Consider the following 26236-nt stretch of genomic DNA (forward strand, 5'->3'; position numbering starts at 1 on the left):
ATAGAGACAGAGCATAAGAGAGACAAAGAGAAAGTAATAGAGAGAGAGAGAGAGAGAAAGAGAGAGAGATAGAGAGAGAGAGAAAGAGAGAGAGATAGAGAGAGAGAGACTTATTTTATTAGACCTCCCTTTAAGTACAAAGCGAACAGTTTAGTTATTCATGATTACGCAAGCTCCAAAGCACTATAACAATCCACAATAGCTTGAACATATTGTGCACAGTACGATAAAAATGCAAAATGTACACTACTCTTTCACCAATTGCCAGTTCAATATTGAAAGCTCTTGAAACAAAGGGGGGAAAAGTAAATGAAACAGAACAGCAAGGACTACTACATTTATACAGGCCACTGCAATACACTTGGACATGTCAGATATATTTAAGATTACTCCTACCACCTTGTGCTCTGATTTGTTTTCCAGTGTACTCTGTGATTTCTGAGTGCATGGAGGCAAAATGTTTTTGAACGCTACAGTACCAAAGCCTGTGAGCTGCATTGCTCGAAGGCCTCTGGTGAATGAATAATTGAATAGGCAACACTCCTTTAAATGAGATTAAGACACAGTAGCTTATTCCCTTTCATAAGGTACACATTGATTTTCAATGGGGAGGCAGTAATATTGACTATTTGAATAATACATTTATCTAAATAGAGAGAAACATCTTTCTTCACAAAAATACACCACGATAGGTCTCTTAATCACTCGTGTCAGGGCTGTGGAGTACAAAACTAATTGATCCGTAGCGAACTGTAAACACAACAACAAACATCCACATTGAGTTAATGGAGTACTTCACTCCAAAATCATTTTCAAGTACATTTCTCATCAGTCCACAGTGAGTACAGTCCCACTGTATCATTATTTTCCCACAGCATAATTATTTTGACAACAAAATATCATTATTTTGTCCATTAAGGCCTCATAGATATCCTAATGACAAGCTTATATTTACTTCCTGAAAAAAGTGATTTGATGATGCCTTTTGACACAAAATCCATCTTCAAATCAATTTTCCAGCAAGTAAATATAAGCCTGTCATTAGGATATCTATGAGGCTTTAATGGACAAAATAATGATATTTTGTGACCATACTTGTGGTGGACTATGATGAAACATATACTTGAACATTATTTTGGAGTAAAGTACTCCTTTGTGTGGGGCCTTTTTTACCAAAGACAACCACAGTGGCTGTGGTGCTTCGTCTCTTCGCCACGATGTTGGTGGCCAGGCAGGTGTAGTTCCCCGAGTCGGAGAGTCGCGCCTCGTTGATAATGAGGTTGTGGTCAGCTCGGGTGTCGATGTTGTCATCGTTGAGGGAGCTCAGGAGCTCTTCGTTCTTCAGCCACTCCACCTGCCCACCAGAGTAAAAGCAGGCCTTAGTGCAGTATATCAACACACACTGCATCCCAACAACAACCATACCACACACACACACACACACACACACACACACACTCACCACAGCCATATCACATTCATCCACACCCATGTGGCCACAGCCATTAGGGAGTCAGAGGAGCACCGTAACCAATTACCAGCAACACAGACACAGTGAGGAAAACTAATTATGAATTACAAACTTAGAGACGCTTTGCTGCTTCAACCCTGGTATATGGAGCTGCATCGCCGCTTTTGCAAATTACAATCACACCGTGGTGGAATGGTGTGGGATGATGGATTTATAGGGCTTTTTCATACGCCCTAATAAAACGCATGGGATGTATTCATTTCAAACAGCTGAATCCTGGAGGCACACAGGCACACACACATACACACACGCACGCACGCACACTTACGCACATACACACACGCACGCACGCACGCACACATACGTACACACACACACACACACGCACACACGCACACACACACACACACACATGCACGCACGCACACACACACACACACACACACATGCACGCACGCACACACACACGCACACGCACGCACACAGGCACACACAAGCACAGACACAGGGATGATGGATTGTAGGTATATCAACAAACAAAAGAAGATGATTATCAAAAATAATCATCATTCATTATCACAACGGACCATTTTTCACATATGACATTGATTCAATACAACAGCTCTTTGTGAGCCAAACGCACAACGGACCTACAGTAGGCCTAACGTAAGCCAGCGCTTCTTGAACCAGAGAGCATGGCGTGGCTGGAAGGCTCGGACGTTCAAGAAGGCTCGGAAACCGCCTTCAACAGCCTCTAGATTCCGCAGCACAATTAAAAGATACTCTTTAGCACGGTTGCATCAGAGGCATGCGTTCGAACCAAAGTTGGAAGATAAGGGGGTGAGAGAACACCGGGGGGATTGACTCTAATTTCTCATGATTAAACCAATCTGTCACTGGATGAGAGCCGACTGGGATGACGCGGCGGTGGCAGAGGAGTGTTCTCCTCTTTATGTATTTATTTCAATTTCATCGGGGGAAATTTGCTAGTTGAAAGAGGTAATTAACGCTACGGAGCGAGCCGGTCCCTCTCCGTCGGCCTGTTGGACCTGCTCTACATTCGGAAGCTGTCGCCGCTCGCTAACCGCCTCGGGTAATGATGAAAAGATTCACCGAGCAGAAAGGAAGAGAAAAAAAAAAGAAAGAAAAAAAAAACAGAAAGAAAAAAAAAAAAAAAAAAAAGAAAGAAAAACGACGAAAAATAAATAAATAAAAACGCAGGGACAAATACAAATTAGCCCTGGTGAAGTGTGTGTGTGTGGCGAATGATGTGAGAAATGAATTGCCTAATTGAACACATTTGTTTCAATTTGGAGTCGGTCATCGGTGTCAAGAAGGACTGACGGACGGGTTTCCGGGCCCCCACCACCACCACCACCACCACAAGGGGGGGGGGGTCTTGTGATTTTATTACAGAGATGGCGACGGAACGTGGTAACGGTCACCTCCTCAGGCCGCCTTGCGTCTGCTGGCGCTGGCCTGTGATCTCCTATGGCCCGGAGATCTGGGTGACAGTCAAAGCTCCTCTTCTGATGAGCGAGTTGAGAAACGGGAGAACTGAAAGGGCCAATTAGGAGGACGGCGATGTGATGAGATGGGTAATACTACAGACATCGTAGAGACTCATGTGGAGAGTGGTGATTGTGATCAATCATATGGCATACGGCCCTGCTGTTCCCTCGCCTCTGTGTCTCCCTTATTCTCCTGGGCACTTAGTTTTTAAGCGTGTGTGTGTGTAAATGCGTGTGCGTATGCGTGTGCGTGTGTACTGTTTGAGATTAAAGCATGGAAATGAGTCACGCCTGTTGGTGTGTATCACTACAAGTCAATTACATGGATTAAACCGCTCTGACAGACAGACTATCCCCATGTCATGGAGACCTTCTAAGGACTCAGGAGCCACCACAGGGCACACTCACACTCACACTCACACTCACACTCACACTCACACTCACAAGCGCACGCACACACACACACACACATACACACACACACACACACTCACACTCACACTCACACTCACACTCACACTCACACTCACACTCACACTCACACACACACTCACACTCACACTCACACTCACACTCACAAGCGCACGCACACACACACACACACACACACACACACACACACACACACACACACACACACACACACACACACACACACACACACTCACACTCACACTCACACTCACAAGCGCACGCACACACACAAAGAGACAGACAAATCACAAATCAAAGGCTTTGAACTTCGCATGCCTCGATGTGCTCATATCAGTGGTAACCTGACAGGGTGGGGCTGTGTCTGGAGCTATCTCCATCGTTGCTGTGTTACCCACTCAGGAGGTTAATCACAAAAAGATAGGGGGAACACAAAGCGGGGTTGTGTAGCCGGCCCGCCTCTCCTCCGCTTCCCAAATGCCACCTCTCCTCCCCTGAGCAATGTGGCAGCACATTACTATTCCACCCGGCTCTGTCTTATCTTAGGGAAATAAATAGAGTGAGCTACTTCTTGCACTGGCCAGGGCGGGAATGTAATTGCTTGGCCTAATAGCAACGCTCATCATCTGCTGTCTCGGAGGCCTGCTTCGACCTGTGAGAAAAGAACTGAGGGAGGCTCGGAAGGGAGTAGGAAATAAGGGAGTAGGAAATAAGGGAGTAGGAAAGGAGCACATGCACGAGGCTGAAGGTAGGATGGTTCTAACTGCTAACTTGTCTTCAAGTATTATATCAGTATGGGAGTGTATTTCTCAGGACATTACCTTAACAGAGTACAAGAAGAATGTATGTCTGGTCTGGGTAACATTGGAGTCTTTACATGCCCAAAGATCCACAATAAGTGATCATCGCTAAATCCAATGTTGATACCCTAACAGAATCTTTGTGATGAATAACTAGAATGTCTATTCATTTTGGAGGAAAGAAAATCGGAATTGAATACTCTCTTTGTTTGACAAAATGGAGTTAAAACCAGGGTTTTATAAGCAAACTAAATGCTGTTTTGTTCAGTTTCACTTCAATTGTCCGATTTGATCAAAGGCAGCAATTAAACTAATTGCTTAAATTAATTACTAGAACATGTCAAAATCCTCAAATAGAACACCAGTGAAACTGCTCTGTGACTCAAAATGAAATATTGACTTGTGACCAGTGACTTGTGACCAGTTGTGACTTGTAACCACCGAAAATCAGATTCAAATGGAGTTGATAGTTTAGTACGTACAGAATTTGTGTCATGGCCTGGGTGGCCTTTCTAAGGTAGCTCGAAGGGAATCATTTCACACTAAGGGCTATCAATTCTTCAGTAAGTTCAATGTGGTTCGTAGGTTGGTTTTTAATTTCACACTTTCTTTCAGACTCCAATAGAATGGAACTCAATATCCAAGGTTCTCTGACATAAGCTCCACTTACAGCATTTGGAAATATTAGAAATGTACCCGTCAGTGATATGAGAGATGATAAAGGATGTTTGTCGCAAATTCTTTACATAAAATTTTGGCTTCAGTATGGTTCATGATATTATGTAAATCGATATCTTATCTCATTAGACCACACAGTCCACAAAGCAAAGCTTTTGCTCAAGAGAGTGGGGAAGTGCGCCCCTCTCTGTCCAATCAGGTAATTTCTTGATAATATTTCTGTTTATTTTGGGGAGCCATTTTTTGGTATGTAAGTATTAATTTTAGAACTAGTGGCTGAAAATATGCAACATTTCTGTAGCATCTCTTTAATGTCAACATAAGAGTTGCAGTATAAGTATCTATTTCCCCAGTGTTGGATGCCTCAAAAGATGCATTTCATTTAGCTCATTTTCTCCTGAATGGATCCATAAAAAGCTATTTACTTCAGCACATTCAATACACCAAATTGTGTGAAATAAACAATCTTGCTTTTCTGCTTTATCCAGCACACTTAACTAATTTGGATGTGAAATAAATGCCAAACTGCATTTTGTGCTTTCCAAACAACTCGACTCAAAAAATTCAAAGCGGAGAAAGAAATTGGAGGGAAAAGTGAAACAATGAGCCAAGTTCAGTGTCAAGCTTCTCTTATGCAAATCATGTTCCTGAGAGCAGCTAGGAGACGCTTTCGCAAAGTGTCAGGCACAGGGTTATATAAGCCGTTTCAGCCACAATAATGCAAAAATTGATCCGATTCCGAGCGACTCGAGTCTCATTAGCTTGCCTCAACATCGCTGCTGACCGAAGGAATTTTCAAACGCATTCCTCAGAGTAATGTTTGTGGTTGGTGCATCAAAACCACCAACTCACATCCTATTACTGTGCGGGAGGAAGCAACCGTCTCGCAGTCTGCTCCAACACTACCAGGCTTGCAGCTGCAATCTCAATATTTCATGGAGAGGTGCATTGGAATTGACTAGGAACGTGGATGCGGGCCTGCCCTGTGCTCTTCTCCATTATTCACTTCATCTCTTTTGGCTGAACTCATTTGTGTTGACAAAAGGACTAGACTGGGTGAGTGGATGCTCTGTTCTCCTGGGTTCTCCTATTCTTAGGCCCTACTGTGCATTCAGGTATATCTGGATGACATTCTTCCTCCATTTCCATGCTGAATCATTCATAACACACAGGTCGCCCACAGGCAAAAACACACCTATATTACAAAGGTAGTTCAAACCGATTGAAATTATATAAGAGATGTGACTCCATACTGTATTTCTGGGACCTGTACTTTTTTGATGTGTGCGTCTAACATTAACAATGTCAAATCGACAAAATTAAATTAAATTAAAGTGGGTACAGCTGAGGTCATACAATATGGGAGAGTATCTTGTCGAGGCAGAGTGTTCTCACTGCATAAGAAATAGTCCAATATGGAGTTCTCTCTCTCCGTATCTCCCACACCCTGAGTGTCCATGTAAGCCCTTGCATACACGGAGCAGCTCCCAGCTGGAGAGGGTGTTAGGGCTGGGGAGTACAGGTCTTACCTCCGCCGCGGGCACTCCCTCTGGAGGGCGGCAGTGAAGCACGATCATCCCTTTGATTGGCACTTCCTTCCCCTGGGGGTCCTGCTCAAAGTTCTTCCTCAGGTCTGTGCGGGGAGATAAGAGCCAGCTGTCAGTCCGTGTGCCAGGGCCGGGGCCTGGCCCCAATCTCAATCCCCATCACTAACACCACTCGCCAGTCTCCACTCGCACACCGCCCTTGCTCTGGACCGGAGCAACCTTGGGAATCATGCGCAGGCTTGGAAAATAGTGCTGCTCTCATCTCCCATCTGCCTTGGACTACAGGGTCAATTGGAGGATACAGCGGGTTCATGTGTATACTGTACGTTCATCTATATACAGTTACATAGGAGATCTTTTTTGGGAGGATACACTGGTTGATGTGTGTACTGCATGTCCATTAAGATGACTGTATATACAGTAACATACTACTTTGCACATCTACTGTGTGCTCCTCCAGTGCTGTGTTTTGCCCTTTAGGCGTAATGTGAGACTATGTGGTGGTGCTGTACTCACAGGCGATGCGTACGGTGGCCTTGCGGCTCTTGGATGTACCCAGGTGGCTCCAGGCCACACACAGACACCAGTAGTCTTCCGGGCCATGGAAGTCCTCCACCTGCTGACGAGACACGTTGATCATCACCTCACGGACCTTCAGGCCTGGAAGAAAGGAAGTAGAAAGCAATAGAATGCCGTCTTTAATTGGGAATTCATCCAACGTGGACTGTACATGCAGCCATCTGCTAGCGATCCATGGCTTTTGGAGCTTGATTAAGAAAACGCTTTGGCTTTCAGGTGGCCGCACGCACAATTGCACTAGCATTATTCGAGTCTTGTGCTTTCAGCTGTGTTTCTGGCACATCTTAAATGAAAATAGGAAAGCTTTCTTGAGCGGATCTACAGTACGTTGTTTATTGCAAATACTGCAAACAAGCTAATAAAGAATGGCTGGAGCTGCATAATAACACCAGCTCCACTGTAACACGTTTCATACATTCGAGAGCACATTATATAATAATATCACAAACATTGCAGACACAATTTAAATGCTCAAACACAGCACATTTTTAGGACAAGCTCGTTAAAGCGTATCTGCAATAAAATGGACCCTCCCTTTGAAATCCTCTTAGCTCCACGGTGCAAACCCTCAGTTGAAAATCTTTACAGACCTGTCACATAGTTTTGAATTGGAAAAGGCTTCCATTTTTAATCTGAGTCATCGGCTTAGGACCTGTCATGTGTGTTTTCTTTCTGCTTTTCAGAGCCTGTATTGCCTCCAGGCCTCCCTGACGGTGGATTAAAGAAAAAATGCAATGTTCTTGAGACAGAAAAAGACCAATCTGGTCCCTTTTATCAAACACACACACACACACACACACACACACACACACACACACACACACACACACACACACACACACACACACACACACACACACACACACACACACACACACACACACACACTCCCCTGGCTCTCCTACATACCCTGATAAATGCTGTCTAATCTGACATGCTCTTTGCAAGTCAAACAGCACACTGACTGCACAGCTGGTAGATTGCAGAGTTCTGAATAAATAAAATCATACTGAAAAGTAGCAGGAAATTGTACATGGATTCATGTCGTTGCTGGGGAGACATAGAAAAGGAACTCATTCATAGACCACTGTCTTTGTATCAGCTGTCTTTGTATCAATAAAGGACAAAAGAGAAGAAAAAAGAAAAAGGAACCATACATTTCTAATGTAGCTCCCAACCAAATACAGTTGGACAACATCGCTCATCAACAGAGAGTTTAATCTATACAGACATGGTTATATCCTTATTGAACAGGTGAAGATTAGACAAATGTACTTGTTGTAAATCGCTTTGGATTTTTGTCATTTAGCGTCTGCTAAATGACAAAAATGTAAATGCAAATGAAAAAAAATGATCTGAAGTTCTCTTTTCATGATGCAACATGACACAGCTATCGAAAGATAAACAAAAAACAACTCACAAAGCCAGCACTTCACAGACACAAATTGTAGTGAGACACCAACATCATTTATAACAATTCTCCCTGCAGAGATACGGCAACTGACAGTGTGTGGTGGAGGGTGAGGGGTGGGGGGGGACAGGGGGACAGGGGGACAGGAGAGAAAATCATGACTAATGACTGCTCATAATCCCCCCTCACCCCCCTCAAAAGATAATGTGAGTAATATACTAATAGAAGACGGCCCTGTTCTCCCTGCTGAAAGGCACATCTCCTCGAGGACTAACCATCCGCGACAGGTGGTGCGCCCGAGAGACAGACCGAGAGCTTCGCCACTTTGTCATCTGTCACTGTCACATCTATTTGTTTATAGGCAGAGCATTGTTGACAGGACTTATTAAAATGAAACCTCTTGATTTCTTCCTCCTTTCCCCACACTTCTATTTTTTTTTTTCTCCATGACACTTTCCAAGTCACTAGTCAAAGCCGTTCAAAATGGCACAATTATACCGAGGGGGACTTAAGCTATGACAATTGGCGGGGTAAAAAAAACGAAATATAAATAGAAGTTAGGGCTCTGTGAGGCTAGTTGGAGGGAACAACGCAAGGCTAATCTGGTCTCCCTATGGCTTTGCTCTGTTGCCTTGCCATGCTTGCTTATTGGGTTGGACAGAAGTAGGGACCATAAGGGGTGGGTGGAAGGGGGAATGGGGTGGGTGGAAGGGGGAGTGTTTGATGTGTTAACCAACGGATGTTTCCACCACATTTCCTGCCAGGGATTATCATATACATGTCCTGGAAGACTGCTGGGAGCTGCTGGGAAGAGTTGGCCAAAACCACAATTTAGACAGCATAAATAACATTTCAACAACTGTGTGTCCCGTCGGATGGCCGGCTGAAGGACTGTATACTGCATAGCAACAGCATATAGTTACACACAAGGAAGTGTGCTGTGGTTTAACACAGAAAACATGTGCTTTCACAGACACACACACAGACACACACACACAGACACACACACACACAGACATGCAGGCCTGCATAAGACACATGCACTGAGAGAGAGACTGAAACTAAATTCATTCACTAAATTGAAAATGGACTGTTGAATGAAATCCAGTATTGAATTTTGAATGTACTAATGAATGTAATGTTGAATGTCAAATGTGTTAACTATAAATTGGATTCCAACAATAAGGGGAATTCTAACCACTTATGAGTCCTAGAGGAGACATGCAACTGATCTGCATTTCACCTGTTATGAGTCGTAGATGAGATCTGCAACTAACCTGTGTGTCGCCTGCATCACAGATGAGAAATCTTAAACGAACTCTGAAGCCTGTTTTGCAGTGGTTTAAGGTGCCTCGGTCTGTGACATCAATCAAGTGGTTAGAGAATGTTCTAGAACATTTAGAATTAGTATATAAAGGAGACTCAGTTAGTCTGAAAAGTCTGAGTTAAGACCCCACTTTTCAACGTGAGGGTTAGGGTCAGGGTTAGAAGAGAAGAGAAGCTAACAAGGGTGATTTTGAAAGAAAAGCACCTTATGTAAATAATTTTCTTTTTTTTTTAAACAACATTTTCTTACAATGAACTGTGACTTGGAAGGCTGGGAAATTCAGGTCAGAAAACTTTACCTCAAATGAAATCAAAGAGGGAAAATGAATGCGTCATCAAAAGAGAAAATCTGGCAACTAAATAAATACCACATCTCCTATCAAAAACAAAACAACAAAAAGGTTGCTGATTTAAACCAAAGAGCTAAAGATAGACATTCAAAGATATGCTCCCATGAAAGTGACACCAGTGGGGACCAGAGGCGAGTGAAACCCTTAACCGATGCATAGAAAAGCATTTACAACTTGTGAACAATGTGGCCAGCAATGGCCTGGGTATGGAGGAGTCACTCAACATCCACATGGATAACACCTAAGAGCCACCAATAACGTATTTGTTATTTTCATTTAACATCATATGGTTTGGACTGTTCCTATATGCTTTAGTTGATTATAGGCTTAACACACTATGTTTTTAAGATCAAGACCATCACCATCTACTGAGAACACCAGTGATGAGTCTGAACCATTCCTCCTGTGCTCCATCGCTGACTGTCTCAAAACCAAAAGCTAATTCTACTGCATCAAAGATTGCTAAAAAAAAAAAACATAACGCTGTAGATGGTAACATTTTAATCAAGCAGTTGATTTGAGACGGTTGGCAATGGACTGCAAAGTGTTGGAAAAGCTCTGGTCCCGATCCCCAAGGCTAAATCCAGGATGGTGTGATTATCGAATTGATATTTTCTGATTCATCTGACCATCGGTAGCATCTTAAGCATCTACAAAGCTGTAACAAGTTCTATAATAATATTTAATATATTGATATATTCTGGGTAGCGATAAAGCAACTGAAATGGCATTTTTCCCGAAGTACGGTGCGCCACATCCTACCCTGATGCAATTTCTCCAGGGGCGTATGCGCATACGTCTTTTTGAAAATGTTGCTTGTGTGATTTTATAATCATAACTGGGATCACTCTACTAGCTAAGTAATGGTTCATAAGCAGGATGAACGGCAACGTGGCTTGAGTTGAGTCTTATTCTTAAAGGGGTGGCACAGTAGTGTAGCTTTAACAGAGCACCAAATATGGGCTGCTTATTCCTTATCTTAGCATTTGTGGTTCGAATCAATCGTTTTTGAATCTTAAGGAGGAAGCAGGTTAGATTGCTAAGAAGGGGCAATCTCTATAATAACTCAGGAGCTAAAAAAAAAATGGCGCGAAGCGAAAGCGTCTACATGCTGGAATGCAAACTACGCATTTGTCTGTAGTGCTTCAAAACACTATCACCATCAACCCCCGTTTACTACACCTCCACGCGTCTGGGTCTTCTCTGTGAGAAAGTCGTTTGGAAGGAGATTGGTGATTCTCACGTAATAAGGCTCCCCATTGGAGGGTAGTAGGTGACTCAGTGGGCAGGTCCTGTGAAGCTCACCCGCTATATCACTGCTGCAACTGCACAGTGTGCCAGCTTGGCCAGCATGCTGATGTCTCCACTGAGCCCCCCCCTGCTCCCTTTTAACACATTCTCCAGCCTTCAAAGAGAGTTTCACTGGCCTCTGGCAACACTTCATCAGGATCCCATGTTTCTGCTCCCCAACAGCTGCTGTTCACATGAAAGGCACAGTAGGGTTGGAATAAAGTGTGTAGGCTATGTGGGAAATGTGGCTCCTTTCAATACGTTTTGGCTGTGATATATTTGATTGGTCCATTTTTCTGATCGTTAACTATATCTATTGTTAACTATTGAATTGCTGCAGTTGAAGTCTGTGTGTGTGTGTGTGTGTGTGTGTTTGTGTGTGTGTGTGTGTGCGTGCGTGCGTGCGTGCGTGCGTGCGTGCGTGCGTGCGTGCGTGCGTGCGTGCGTGCATGCGTGTGTGTGTAAAAGTGTGTACGTGTCAATCGACATCCTATATGGCAGCCATGGTAAATGTGAACAATTTCAGCCCTATTGAGAACACTTAACTCTCAGCTGAAGACAGAAATAACATTAGCACAATAATGTCATACTCAATGCAGCTCTCATTTCCTCTGGTCCAGCTACCTATGGCAGGATGCACACGCAAACCTGAAATAAAGAATGATCATACCAGGCCCTGCTCTGAAAAGCTCCATTCAATATACAATAACAGGAGCACTTAAGACATTCATTAAAAATGATTTCCCAAATCAGATGCTCTCTTTATTCACTCCTCCACACACACATACTGGACAGACACAGACACGGACAAAGATACACACACACACACACACACACACACACACACAGACAAACGATGCACAAAAGATTCCATTACAGAGTGTTTTTTCGGCATTTGGGGAAGGATATTTGAGGCTTTTATCTACAGACTCCATTAGGCTCCATGCCCACTACTAAACTCTGCAATTAGAGCCTAGCCATACTGAGAGGACAAACTCCCCTCTTTAGAACAAAATGATATCCTTTTCAATGCTTGCAAAAATGAAATCAAAAGTCTGATAAAACAAACACATCCCACTGACAGCTTTTTTTGGGATTCTGGTTTTATTAGAAGAGAGGACCAAGTCTGAAAGGATATTGCACTGTTGAAATAGTGCAGGGAAAATATACTCCAATTTAAACTGCACCCACTCAGATAGCAAATAGTGGAACAGAAGTGTGAAAAAGTTGTCTCCATCTGTGCCTAGACTGACTGAAGCTATGCCATAATACTGTATTGAGGTGGACGATGAAATAAGTGCTATATAACAATTACAAGATGATTTTTAAAGAAACTTAAAAGCTGACATTTTTCATGCTCGTTTTCCTGTGCCCACATAGCGCCTACATATTGAGAAGCTATTTTAAAATATATTATTCTACGCTTGTGTGCGGAGGTGAACGCAAAAAGAGGCAGACATGCTTTACTGTATTGAAACAACTTGTATGCCTGGCAAAGAATCACGACTCAATAAATGCTAAAAAACAAAGTTGCTGATTTAAAACAAAGGAGCTAAAGATAAATATTGAAGGTACCACATGAAGGTGGCAATAGGGGACCGGGGGCAACAAGTAGTCTAGAGATTAGAGAGGCCAGCCAGCAATCGGTAGGTCGTTGGTTCAATCCCCACCTCAGGGTTAGGGTTAGCCGGATGTGAGCTGGTGACAGGAGGGTTGCTGGCATCATATCTAATGGATGCCTACCACTGCTGTTGTGCCCTTGAGCAAGGCACATTGTTCACGAGTCGTAAAGTCTTTTCCTTTCATTTCCATTCAACCCCTAATTGCTCCAGGGGCGCCGAACCACGGCTGACCCTGTGCTCTGATCTCCCTGTGCATGTATGTGTTTGTGTGCTGTGTTGTGTTGTGTGGGGGGGGGTGCAATGAATAACACATTCCTTACAATCTGATTGTATGGCAAATAAAGCATTTGATTTGATTTGATTTGATTTGATTTGATAGAGGCGAGTGAAACTCTGAAGAAATGAAAGGAAAAGGCTTTACAACTCGTGAACAAGGTGGCCAGCGACGGCCTGAGGATGGAGGGGTCACTCAAAATACAGATGGATAATATGCAAGAGCCACCTGTAATGTGTTTGTTATTTTCTATAACATCATATGGTTTGGACTGTTCGTATACCCTTTAGTTGATTATAGGCTCTTAATATGTTGTTTTGTTTTGCTATTGAGTGCACCAGTGATCCGATCCATTTCTCCTGTGCTCCATTGACGACTGTCTCAAAACCGAAAGCAAATTTACTGCATCATAAAACATAATGCTGTAGATGACACAATCTTAATCAAGCAGTTAATTAAGATGGTCTGTAATGGAATGCAAAGCATTGGAAAAGCTCTGGTCCCAATAAACTAAGGCTAAATCCAGAATGGTTGATTGTCAAATCTATATTTTCTGATAAATTGATCATCAGTAGCATCTAAAGCATCTAGCATGTACAAAACTGTCCTATAATTATTTAATTAAATATTATATTCTATTTTTTTTGGGTAGCATCTTTGTCTGGCAATAAAGCAATTGAAATGCCATTTTCCCCCAAGTATGGTGTGCCTCATCCTACCCTGGTGCAACCTTTCCATCTGCGTATGTGCATGAATGGACCGCAGAGGTGTTTGCCCACCATGTTGTCACTTGAAAATTGGATTGCAAATTGGGCTCAAACCTCAAATTACACTTCACATCTGCTTGCGGCATGAGAAAATCACCCTTTAAATGATTACACACACACTGCTAACTCTATGTTTGATTTTGTTCACTTACGAGCAGTTTTCACCAGCGTAGCCGAAGTTAAAATAGGAATCCATTTCCTCAGCTATTTAAGCAATAGCACTGTCTAAACACATACGGTAGTTCAGAGTAACTTTTAGAACAATGCAGTCATTATATCTCATGTTTATGCCATCGATCAAAAATACATTAGAAAGAGGAAACCCTCAATGTACAGTAAAAACCTAGTAAAGAAAGATACATTCTCTGTGGTAAGACTAAGCTCATGAAGCAAGTTATTCTGTATTGATCAATAATCAATGGCTATATGTAATTTATTGACAAGGCCAGTTCTCTGTAGACACCAGAGACATGATGTGATGGTTTGAGCACCGACCAAGCCATAAAATAACAGGATCATATAACAACAATACAGGCTCCACTACTTGTCTTAAGCCACAAACTAGAGGAGTCATCAAAATAATTGAAAGCTCCTTCTGTGATAAAAGAGGTGACATTTTAAACACAGTCCACTGCACGAGCTGTGGCAAGCCCAAATAAAACCATCTCAAGAGAGTCTAAAGCATCATAGATACGGATGTGTGTGTGTGTTGTATTGTCTGTGCCCGTTCATTTAACAACCCCATTAACTGCCTCACCAAGCAACCCCGGGTCGGAGATACCATCAATCCTGGCTTTAGTGCCCATTACGAAGTGGCGAAAAAGCATCGCCACACTCGAGTTATAGGAGGGTTGAGTGTGAGGTGAGTCTGTGGTCCCCGTTGAGGGGGAAGCTTCGTGTCACAGCCTGTTTGTCATGTACTGGCGTTTCCTGGACTCTGGGCTCCGGGGGTCTCCTGGCCTGGCAGGTGGGCGAGGAGGGTGAAGGGGGGGGGGGGGGGGGGGGGGGGGCGGACCAACGGCTGTTTGTTTATCTGCAGTGGTCAGGCTTCTCTCTCTCCACAGTGCACATGCCTGTCTGGATCTGCCTGTGTCTATTCGCCTCCAATCGATGTGGCGAGAGCTAAGTCGCGGCTTGCTCGCTGCTCGCCAACGATAACATTCACAGTGTACAGATGCAACACAAAGGGGTCAGTGGGTTTTCTCCCCAATCCGTGGGCTTCAAGTCTTATACGGCTGGGGTCTATACAGGACACGTTTGTGCAACATTCTAAGGCACATCGGACATTTGGCCCTTATAGGGAGATTTAAGTAGCTTCATTAAAAACACATAAAAGAAGGCAGTGAAGCAGTATGAATCCTGACAGCATCAAGGGAGCGGTCCATTCCCTCACACCAGACAATAGATACAGCTCTCAGAGCAAAACCACGTTGAATAAAGGAGAGTTTCGCCTTCATAAGCAGAGGAGGAGCAGATGCATTATGATTTCCCGCTCACACTTACACTGGTACAGGTTGCTTTCAGTAATCACTGTTAAGGATCTGTCCTTGTGGGTTCCCTCCCCCACTACATTGCGTAGAGGCTCAGAAGACAAGTTGACAGTTCACGGGGCTCAGACATATGGGAGGGAGGGAATCCGTTTTTTCGCCAAAGATTTGGGGGATCAATCTGTTCCTGAGATGGCGGCTGCTGTGCATTGCCTTCCAACAATGTGTTGAGGATGCAGCAGGATCTTGGAGAACAGTGCTCTCTCCACTTTGAGTGGTAAACCAAGAGGGCTTATGTTTCACTGCAATGGGAATGGCAATGACAATTCAGAATAGTGTCTCCTCCCCTTCTCGCTCCCCTTTCCCAATGCAAACTACTTCTGACTGAAACAATGAATCTGTCAATCATCACATCACAATCATGTTTTTATCCGGCAAAGGTCTTTGTGACATGACCTTGAAACTAGCAAATGACCTGTGTAATGTCAAACAGGATGTTTACTCGAAAAAATCATCAGAATACATGTTACAAACGTATTTGCACACAAAGGCTTCTGTTGCTTCCAGCACTGAGAAATGCTTGTGGCTCCCAGGTGGTACAGTAGGTAGCCAATGAGCCACACACACGCAAGTCGCAGGTTACACACCCACAGCAAGTGGTGGACGCCCAGGAATGTCCAGAGCATTTTGGAAAAGCAAATTCAAGGGCAATGTCTTGGCAGGTGCATTCAATGTCACAGACTTCCAATGCATCAGCATTTATTTATTTTTGTGACATTTTCAAGGGGAAAAAGCTACATATTGCACCTTTAAAGATTATCCTCAAGGCAGCACTGCATGTGCCTCCACACTCAGCTAGCAACATATTTTCACACTTTTTACTTTAAATGTGCTGATTGGAATCCACTTATGAACATCCTCAAAGTATAGGTTTATATATGCATTCTGGTTAAAGTATTGTGAGAATTATGGGTCTGAAACCGGTGTATTAACTTGTGTATTTGAGAGGGTGCTAACACCAAAGTCAAGTGCAGTCAAAGTCAAAACAAGTCAAGAATTCCTCAGGTCCCTAATGATGAGAGCACATGAATTACAACATCTCTCTGTCTTCTAGATTTTCTTTTTAGGTTGTCATTACAACCTAAGGCCCACGTTGTCACCTGCAGTCCTGTACACTGGAGGATACTCTGACATTGCTTTCACCGAGTCATCTCAGCTGTTCAATTATGTAGAGACATGTTGACCCTGTCAGGAAAGCTGTTACTGACAGCAAGTCAAGACTGAGGCTCTTTCCAGAGGCCTCTGCACATCTGTGTGTGGTTATTTTTAATGATCCCACTGTGTGTTTTAAGACACCAATGGGGTCTGAATTTACATTGTGTACACCAGGTCAAAACAGAAGGACGGCAAAATATAGGCTATGAATTATTTAAATATACTTTTTGGCCATCGGAAAATGCACTGGTTTGACTTTCAGCGTTAAGTTAACGTGTCGGAACAAGCCAGTTTGCATTTCACAACTTTTGGGTCGTCCTTTACTCGCTTGAAATGCTGCCATACTTCAAAGCCTGAATGTGTGGGCAACGCGCAAAAGATGCATGGGAGGACTGGCATGGATTTTGGGCATACTGTATCTTTTGAAAGGGGAGCGCAGGTGGATAGGACTACACATTGGTTTGTGTAGGCAGTCTGCACATCCTGTAGCCTAATAATGAAGCTATTTTTCTAGGCCTACATGCTGATAAATGGCCTATTTTCAATAATGACCACCGATTAGGCTACCCCGTTTTGCACAGGGGGTTAGTGAAACAGAGAGGCAGCCCCGCGACTCGTGTAAAACAACAAGGAGAATGTGCCGTCGCACTTTAAGAAATCAGACATTTTAGCCATGCATCTGACTTCAAAATGTACTGTACTTTTACGGCAAACTTAAGCCTATAGGGAAATAGCGGAATACGGCTACCTGTGTTGTGGGCTTCATTTTCTCTGTTCAGCTCAGTTTAAGAGAAGAGGTGGACAAGTGCACAGACCTCATCAAGTAAATATGCGCTAGGCAGCAGAGAGAATAGTCGACTATTCGGGGGCAGCATTTGTATTAAGTCCTTTTAGAAAAAAAGTCATGATAGGCTTCTGTGAAAACTGACCAGAATGTGACAGTTGGCTTGATTGTGCCTTTGAAGAAGTAAAGTAAATGTTCCACAAATTGTGCTCAGTGCAGTTAAATTGCTTCTCCACCTCACGCAGGCACACACACACACACACACACACACACACACACACACACACACCCATTTCTCCTTACTCTGCGCCTAATACACAGAATTCTCTCCTCGCGGTGCTGGCGACGGACTCAAGGGCATGGTAGCGCTTATCTGAGGGTGTGATTCATCTGTCTGCTTGGTAAATAAAAGATCTTATCCTGTGCTCCTTGTGGCATTGAGGGCCCATGTCCTAATCAATAACATCCAATTCTTCACAGATCTGCTGCTCTGATTAACTTGCCTAATCCAATACACAATTTTGCTGTCCATTACAGGAGCAGGACAAAGCCCCCTTATCCCTGTTAAGCGTGCTGTTATCAGCGGGTTATGAGTTTGATGCTGATATAAAGCTGACTATGCAGCAGGCGAAGGTGAGGAGTCACTCTCCCACTCTTTTAATTGCAAATCCACTCGGGCCCTCTGACACAGAACGTATTTCACAACCTAGGCAAGAACACTAAGGAATGGTGAAGTGCGATGATGGTAAAAAAAAAAAGGTAATAATTGTTCCTGGCAAATACAGCCAAATGGAAGAGAGAGGTAAAAAGGATCATCATTTTCAAAAACCCTCCTCAGAATCAAAATCAGCACGATTGCGGCGTGGAGAAAGTGTGTTAGGTTAAGTGCCATGTGGGGGGGCGGAGGCGCCGTCTGGAGTGAGCACAACGAGCCTCCGGTTATTCACTCCAGAATGCTGATGAGCTGAACAAGTCTGAATTAAGGAAATGAATACAAAACTGGTTTAAAATGATTTAACTTGACAAAGACCATGCTCCCTTTATAATAGGAAAACCATATAAATCAGATAAAGCAGAATAACATTAGGAAAAATGAATTCCATTCTGATATACTGTAAGCTTCTATAGCCATAACCCATTATCCCACCATGAGAGAAGAACCCTCTCTTCACAGATCATGACAGAGCATCTCTCCATGGCATTGCTAAAGATCAGCTGAAGTGCTTTATTTTGAAGAACATAATAGACAGACACCGGCCGCTATCTCAAACTCACTGAACACCTACAGTACACAGCACAGGCAATTAAAAATGTTTTCAATTCCTCTGCCCTCCAAAATACTTCCTGTAGGCCTTGCAATTTCAAGCTAGTTATGTTTTCATGGCGCCACCGAGTTTGTCCATTTGGGTATTTGTATATTAATTATAAAGTGTTCCTAATGTGTTCATGGTATAATCATTTTGCAAAGGTGCCTGATGACAGTAATTCAGCATTAGCATCTTCAAATATTTACACACACCTCCAGCTACTTAAAACACCACAGTAGGATCACCTCGCTGTGCCAAGCTGTTAAGGGAGACCAGGCACTTAACTTTTTGTCGTTGAATAATAATGTGCGTTCTTATCTGTGAAATCAATTAATTAGACTGCCTCTTGCTAAGCAGTGGACATTGATGTACTGTAGCATAAAGTGAGTTTGTTAATACAAATTGTGAACTTTCCCCTATACTTTCCCACTCATACAGCGCAGAAATAATCAAAGTTCTGACTTTCATTTCCTCATTAACAGCCTCACAACAATTTCACAGCACAGCAATCACACAATAATGAACATCCAGAAGCAATTAAACAGCCTTTCCTGCAGAGGGACCTTCATGAATACAAGAAAGACTTGGTTTCTTTCTAATCAGAGCACATTCCATGCTAGGTGTCACAGCACATTGGCTTTGTTTTTTTTTCTCGAAAATCCCTTCAAGAAGCAGAAGTGGAAGTCCTCTAATCAAGACAACCTGCTTGGCACATGCCTCTGACACCGCTTGATGAACCTTAATTGGAATGAACATAGAACCTCATTTCCCTTATAGCAATCAAAATCCTAACTTCACCAGGGACTTTGACATCTTACTACAGTTGTATTAGGTAAACATGAGTTTAGTTTAAGTGTTAAGTGTGATCAGAGAAGTACTGTATGTCTAAAAGAAACATGCAATCAAAACAGCAATCAGAATTTGCCTGTTAAAGGACCAGTAATTAGATTTGAGCTTTAAAATAGTGCTGAATGGCTATGATTAATCGGCAGTGATCAGGGAATGAGATCACATGATATAGTGAAGAGTGCTGTTTTGGTCCAAACAAAACATCTGGTGTCATGGATGAACACACATACCTATTTTACTATTGGTTTGTTTACAAGGATGTGGACACAATTGCCACTATTAGAAAACGGAGCATACTGTATGTACCTTTTCAAATGTTAGTGCGGCCAGTGAGGGCAGCATCGCACACAAATACATGCTTCATCTTTAAACCCAGTATGTTGCTTGTTGCTTTTGTTTTCTTTGGATACTGTTATATAAAAAAAGCCAAACCATACTAATGTTCCAGATAGGTGATGTACCCATTCACTGCACTTTAGACTGGGATAACATAGAGGTGCACCTTACCAGTGCCCTGATCCGTGTACTCTTGGGATGCATGTTCATTCTGGTGCACCCATTCTCCATTGCACTTGAAGAAGATCTGCAAGGCAGGCACTGCACGACAGCGCAGCTTGATCGGGTTGCTCTTGACGATGTAGGCATCCTCTGGTTCCTGCAGGAAATGAGGGAGTGTGCCCGGGACGGATGGTAGAGAATCTGGTAGGGCATCACCACCAGTGGCGCCTGCAAAAAGACAACTAGTTATAGTCCTTCCTCAAGATTACCATGTACAGTAGCCCATCATGTCTAAAACTAAACATTGGGTTAAAAGTCTTGTAAACTATGCTGAATTCTTCAATCATTGGAAACAACACTACTTTCATGTTGACATAGAATGAAATGATTGAAAAATAAGAAAGATCCGCACACTGCTCCCAAAAGATTTGGGGGAGCAGACACCAGGGTGCAGATCTCTCTCATTTCTCAACAATTGTCACTGTGATCTAGGCTAAGCATTTTGGGATGTGCGCATTGGCATTTTTTCAAAGCATTGAATGAAATGATGACATTTCACATACTGAGCCTGCAGTTCAGAGATTGACAATTTGCTCACATGTTCATATACACTCACCGAACACTTTATTAGGAACACTATACTAATACTGGGTAGGGCCTCCCTTTGCTCTCAAAACAGCCTAAATTATTTGTGGCATTGATTCCACATGATGTTGGAAACATTCCTTTGAGATTCTGGTCCATGATGATATGATTGCATCACACAATTCCTGCAGATTTTTCAGGTGCACTTTGAAGCTGTGAATCTCCCGTTCTACCACATCCCAAAGGTGGTGCATTATCATGCTGGAAATAGCCATTAGAAGATGGGTAAATTGTGGCCATGAAGGGATGCACATGGTCAGCAACAATACTCAAATAGGCTGTGGCATTCAAGCGATGATTGATTGGTATTAAGAGGCCCAAAGTCTGCCAAGAAAACATTCCCCACACCATTACACCACCTCCACCATGAGAAGTATACAGGTGTTCCTAAAAAAGTGCTCAGTGAGTGTAGAATATAATGTAATTTCCCAGTGGACAACGTTTGCATTTCTCATTCATCATAAGTTATCATGGTAGAGAAAGAAGAACGCAGAGAGAACAATGCAAGCAATTCGTTCCCACTCGAAGTCAAATTCAGTCTTCTCAGAGCAATTTGTGGATGAATGAAATCAGAATAGACCAAGCACAGAGGCATTGGAAGGGGACTGATTACCAGAATTGTGCCTGTTGAGCCTGAATGCATCTTATCTCAGCCACAAGCCCCACTTTCTGCACAAAAACTGCCTTTGTGCTTGCTGCCAACACGTCTCTGCCTCTATGTAAGTGTCTCATTTCTACCAGGTTATTCCTTCAATTCAGTTTGGCAAGCGCCTGTTGGCAAACACCTTTCCTGTTCTTGTTTATTACAGTACCACATCGATTTAACAGAGAAGGGGGGGGGGGCAAACAAACATTGATCTACTATAGCAGGCAACAATACTAGATGGGATTTTAGATTAAGATAGATCTAGACTCTTCAAATGACCCCCCCACCCCCCACCACCCCGAATCCCTACCACCAACTCCCACCTCTACCATTTCTCCTGTGTGTGTGTGTGTGGGGAGGGGGGGATGTGGGGGGGGGGGAGAGACCTTCACATCACTCCAGGGGCCAGAACAATAAGAACGTTTGTGCTCACGCCATCCTTGGGATTCATCCCAGAATTAGACCTCAATCCTATCAAGGCTGATACGGCTACGACATTCAGAGCTATAAGAGCCCATGAAAGCTATTATGTCCCACCATCAAATCCAATTGTGTCCCCTGAAATCTTATCAGCCCCACTCACTCCCACCCACAAACGCTGTCGATAGATAGCTGAATGAATAGACACATACAGTGCACTCACACATAAAGCAACTATACAGACATTACTGTAAATACACAACAATCATCTGCTAACACGACTATTTACAAGAGGTCTTTTTCCAACATGACCCCATATGTTAACAGGATTTGTTCCTCACTATGTTTGCAAATCAACATTTGCTATAGTTGTCACACTACCCCTATAGTACCAGTGTCAGCAGTAATGCTGTAATTACTGTGGTAACAACGTTGTATGTTGTTGCATAGTAATACGATAATACTGTACATGATGCTGTAGGCCTACTGTACATTGAGTTAAGCTGTTTGTGTTATTACATGAATGGAATATGGAACAGTCCTTATTCCACTTGTGTAATAACAAACCACTGAACTCCATTACAAAGTAATTACTCTAGTATTTGACTGCAGTCATAAGGACTTAAAGCATCAAAGGTGTATTTCATCATAAAAAAGGAGGATGATAAGGAGTGGAGGGAAAAAGGAATGAGTAGAAAGAAAAAGCAGGGACAGATAGACAGACATAGACAAAGAAAGAGCAAGCCAGAGAGGGAGATGCTATAACCCTGTAATATTGCATAGATCATTGGGTGACAAGTTGAAAATTGTTTCACGAGTACAAGAGGATTAAATCATTTTCTTTCTGTGACAGGATGGGGAAAAGAAGGAGAGATGCAGGTACAATATAACCTGTGGAATTAATGTGTTACTCAGAGTCTCGCCTACGCAATGGGGGCAATACTAATCTCGGAAGCCAGAATCTTATGGAGAGTCTGACTTAGTTAGACTAGGTCAATCCTGACATATCCTCTGTAGAATGTATTCCAGACAGATTTGTTATTTTCATATCCCCGATGTCTTTTCTTGTCCTCCACTTGGTTGCAACGGTGCAATTGCAGCCATTTTGTTCAGTGGCTTCAAGAAGAACGATGTGAAAACATTGTGATCATTGTGATCGTTAAGATATTTCATATGTGAGTGGAAAATCACTGACTTACTGCAATTTGTGCTTCGTTTCCAGCACAGTTTGGCTGCATTATCTCTTTGTCCATATACCACCACATGTGGATAAGAAATGATATGTTTTGACATTGGATACCACAAGCTGTTTCCTCACAGAGGGAAGTCTTCCTCAACTGAACTCTTTGCAGTATGAATTAAACATTATCTTCCCTCACACTGCGGCTATGTCAGACTCTAGCTACCCTTTCTCCTCTGCTTTGGATTTATTGGAAAGGTAAGCTACAGTACAGATTCAGTAATTATCTAAATGCTAGATAGCCTAACTATAATTCATGTAAATGTATGGACTATTTTAAACCATGACTTGAACGTATTTGTCAACACACTGTCTCTAAAATACACCTCCACAATTACAGAGCATCATAACGAATAGGGGGATTACATAAATGCATAAAAGCAGGCTAAGTATGTTTTTAATTTGGAACATAATGTGATAAAATGGAATGTAAATTCATGCAGACATTTAATGGTTAGGGCGCATATAATGATGTACTGTAGCAATCTTATTTTCTTCTCCATCGTTGAGCATCCTCTCTCTAATATGAACTAATTCAACAGGAAGCCTTGATGAATAACAAGGCAAGGCTTTCTGAACCCTCAGATGCTTTTGATTTGGCTGGTGTTCACATTCATTACCCAGTTGCAAACAGCTAATTATGAACCTTGTCCTTCTCCAGTACCTAATTCCTAGGTAACAGATAATTGGAACAAGGTGACAATCCACGCTGCGTAAACCTTGAGTCTCACTCTTGGCTGCTCTTCTCATGATAGATACTCATAAATCTGAGCCTTAATGAAGGCAATGAGTGTGACCCAATAAGTCACTTATTTCCTCATTACGCCGGTTAATTTTTACACTGCCTCTTAAAATGCTCTCTTCCTATCTGCTGCCAGTCACCGCATTCCCCCTGACTGAGCAGGGAGCTGGTTGCAGGGCAGGTACATGCTGTGGCTATCTGCATGGGAGAAAGTCTGCGGTGGCACCGAATCACTCAGTGTTCCAAAGAGCCGGATAACAGCGTCAACGAGCCAGGGGACCTTGTCGAGCAGAAAGATTTAAACGACCAATATCTGACACATACCATGCCAATTACCAAAGTCACCATGCTGTAATGTTAATCCGCTTTGTTCACTTTTCATTTTGATATACTGAGGAGGATGCAGCTTGCGGAGGGCGATGATGAGTAAAGGACAGATGCATTCGATGGGTAATCTATTAAGCAGGCACATTATGGCAAAAGAAGAAGAATTCAAACGAGGGGCTGTTGCATCACTCAACAGAGCATTTCCCTAGCTCCTCTTTGGGTTTGACAGCTTGCCTCTCTCATCAGCTGTACTGCCTCACAAAGCCTCCAGCCATGAAAGGAAATGGGCAGCGGGCAGAAGTGGGTTACCTGGAAATCCAACTGAAACCTCTCTTCTCATCCACTACAGGCTCCCCAGGACTCAGTTACACATTACTATTTCACAGCTGCAGCCAGAAGCTAAAGTCCTTTAAACCACACACTCTTATTCTCACACCCCGCAGATCACTGGGGGGGCTTCTCATGGATTATTATATTTTTTTTTAGATAGGTAGAGGGCGAGGACGGACACTGTGAACAGTGTGTGAGTGTACGCTTTACATGGTGAGCGCCCTCTTGGAGTTCAGCAGAAACCCACTCCATTTAAAAGAAGGAGAGTCAAGAGGAGGTGGTGGCCTAATCCCTGTCACTGAGGGGGGGGGGGGAGTGGCTGAGGGCAGGAGAGGACCGGCGATTCAGTCTGCTGCACTGTTCTTTAAGACCCTTGTGTGAACTCCAGGGTTAGCAGGAAACAGAGATGTGGAAGCACTTATACATAATCACCCAAGCAGACCAGCAGAATTCTCCCACAAAATCAACTGAGCGGAAAAACAATCCTATCCTCATATTGCTCTAGATTTATTAAAGGGGTAGTTCACCAAAATCACCCTGAAAAGAGTCGATGGACAAGGACAAACTTCAATCCGCACTTTGGTTCTGTTTATCTGGGCACTCTCACTAACCGCTAACTGATGGCATTTTCAACCAAAAACCAATGTAAATTCTCTGAAAAAACTCAATGACCATATTTAAATTACTTTTAGATGATTTGGGCATGACATTTAGGGCATACTAATTTAGGGTACATTGACTTCCATTGGTTTTGGTTAAAAATGCTACCAGTTAGCGGTTAGTGACGGAAGACATAACATTGCATTGGTTGATGTATAGCATCTGAAATGTAGTCTGTATTGGGAATATGGCAACTGCTGTATGAGTCCAAAGGCGTGATGATTTAATGTGCACGGTCTTACCAATAACTGGCTTCAAAAGAAGATGGTGTTATTGCTTGCATTGTAGAGTAGCATGATCATTTCATGGAAAATGTGGTCATGACAACCCTTTTGAAATGCATCTACATGAACCATAGTCCATTATAAAAGGTGAGAAACAGCTGTTAAAGTACCCTGCCTCCATTTCCTGCTATGAAAAGCAATTACATGGCAAATGTGTCCACTGTTGAGCAGTTCCCTAAAAGCTGCAGTCTGAGAGGTGGGCTCAGAGTAATTATAGACCGTAGATCTGGAGGCCTGTCAGTTATGGGTGTAGTGTTGAGTTCTTTCTTTACTCCCGAGGCCATAAGCACTTCTGTATGCTGATTGACCGAGACAGGCTTTGTCAGTTATTGACATGCTACCTCTCTGCTCATCCCAGAAGGGCTGGAGAGAAGAGAAATTCCTCGAACAGAGGCTGGACTAGCAACTGTCAGCATTGAGCTATCTAAACCGTGTCCTTTAAAGGATCCCTCTCTAAAGCCTGCTTAACCCATCAATGTTTAACTTAGTCATTGTCCCCCCTCCCCCCCCCCATGGACTCAGAGGACCGTACAGTATCAACTGTTAAATCAAATGAACACCTGCCGAAGCCGTGGTGGAGGACGGTGGAAGGCTTATGCAGCTTGGCGACTCCACGGAGGATACTTTGGCTATCCACTTTGCCTTCAATTGTTTGCAGTGTGGGAATATGTAATCTAATCAGTATGGAATATCTAACTCAAACATTATTCTCCACACAAATAAAATGTATTGCAGGATGTGGTG

General features: G+C 43.0%; 1 protein-coding gene across 1 annotated transcript in view; it reads right to left on the minus strand.

Annotated features, from left to right (window-relative positions):
* Positions 1–26236, minus strand: part of unc5db (unc-5 netrin receptor Db) — a gene marked incomplete at both ends in the record, with an annotated part of 108358 nt that overhangs the window by 28306 nt on the left and 53816 nt on the right. The window contains 4 exons of the mRNA XM_083673748.1: positions 1174–1354; positions 6422–6525; positions 6956–7099; positions 20208–20426. Coding sequence (XP_083529874.1) covers positions 1174–1354; positions 6422–6525; positions 6956–7099; positions 20208–20426 — 648 coding nt within the window. The remainder of the gene's footprint in view (positions 1–1173; positions 1355–6421; positions 6526–6955; positions 7100–20207; positions 20427–26236) is intronic.

This window comes from Argentina silus, assembly GCF_951799395.1.
Source record: "Argentina silus genome assembly, chromosome: 7".
In the NCBI taxonomy this organism is placed as follows: Eukaryota; Metazoa; Chordata; class Actinopteri; order Argentiniformes; family Argentinidae; genus Argentina; species Argentina silus.